The sequence below is a fragment of the Capricornis sumatraensis genome, chromosome 6 (assembly GCF_032405125.1).
Source record: "Capricornis sumatraensis isolate serow.1 chromosome 6, serow.2, whole genome shotgun sequence".
NCBI classification, from domain to species: Eukaryota; Metazoa; Chordata; class Mammalia; order Artiodactyla; family Bovidae; genus Capricornis; species Capricornis sumatraensis.
In genome coordinates, this window is record NC_091074.1 from 19,426,048 (window position 1) to 19,427,386 (window position 1,339).

Here is a 1,339-nt window from a genome sequence, read left to right on the forward strand (position 1 = left end):
AAAGCATCCAACATGGCTTAAATTGCTTAAAAGCAGCTGAAACTGCTTCCTTTCCTACCCACTGCCTCTTTCAGTGTCCTTAACCCTCATCATCCTTTCCTGAAACGTGTCCCAAACATGCCTATTTACATGACTCTGACACACCGGAGGCTTGCACGCCCATCACGTACCAGGTCAGTTTCTAACCGTGTGAAGGCTGTTGGAGCAGGGCAGTTTCCTTCCGTTGGGAGCTGAGTGTAGTCACGTTTCTATCAACACAGCGACCCTTGTATGCAAAACTTAGACTATCGTCTCGTGGTCCCACCTGCCTTGGCTCTGATTGATGTAACAACAGTATCTGTCATAGGGGCTGTTCTGCTTGTAGGAGCAAACAATGATACTGTCCTGGGGCACGAAGAAGATGCTATCCTCGGGCTCAGGGTGCTCAGACCTGTCCCAGGCTGAGCACTTGGCATCCAAGGCACTATAGGTGAGGGAGCTGCCCGAGGGACAGTAGCCATCCAAGTATCTGGAGGTCTCCTCCCGACGCCCGCTCTGGCCAGGGCTCTGGCATTCTCCTTCCTCCATGGGTGTGGGGGTGGCGATGGAGCTGGCCATAGGCAACTCACCCTGCCCTTGGAGGGAAGGCTTCCCCCTGAGGCCCGCCTTCTTAGCCAGCTCATCTGAACTCCCTTTGCCTGACTCCAGGTCTGAAGGGGTCCTCAGCAGTTCCACCACCTCCTTGTCCTTGGGTTTCCGGAAGCAAGGCAGCTTTCGGACCCACAGCAGCTCATTCTCGGGCCACTTGGTGCAGCCCTCGGTTTTCCTGGCCAGGGCAATGGCCGCAATGCCTGGCAGGCAGATGGCGGGCCCTATGGCCAGGAGGGGGATGTTTCCCAGAGTCTCTCCTTTCATCCCAGAGACGGTGAACATGAAGCCAAAGACCAGGAAGACACTGACCAGGGCCACAACCAGCCCAGTCCTCGGGTTGATGTCATCGGGCCTCATCTTTCACTCCATCCAGGTTGGGGACTGCCCGCTGACCGAGGAGCAGAGTTCCTCCCTACTGTCAGAGGCAAAACCGCGCTGGGTTAAAAACAAAACAGAAATATCCTAGTCAATCTCCCACCCACCAGACCTCTCTCTTACTCCGACTCTACTGTCAGGCTTGGTCTCCGTCTCTATTTCCCCCTCTGTTTCTGTTGCTCTCTATCTTTCTCTCCTTCTTACTATTGCAACCCCTGTCTCTCTCTCAGAGGGACATCCACCGGTTGGGGTGGCCAAGGTACCTGAGGTTTCCTGCCGTCTCCCGGGAACGGGGAAAAAAGCCAGTCTGAGTCTCCTTAGAAACCTCCACAGC

The 1,339-nt window shown here is 55.2% G+C and overlaps 1 protein-coding gene across 1 annotated transcript; it reads right to left on the reverse strand.

Annotated features, from left to right (window-relative positions):
* Positions 1-279: 279 nt before the first annotated feature.
* TMEM215 (transmembrane protein 215) lies at positions 280-987 on the reverse strand. The gene has a single exon (XM_068973514.1). It carries the CDS (start codon positions 985-987, stop codon positions 280-282), a length of 708 nt encoding a protein of 235 aa, XP_068829615.1.
* Between the last annotated feature and the right edge of the window lie 352 nt (positions 988-1,339).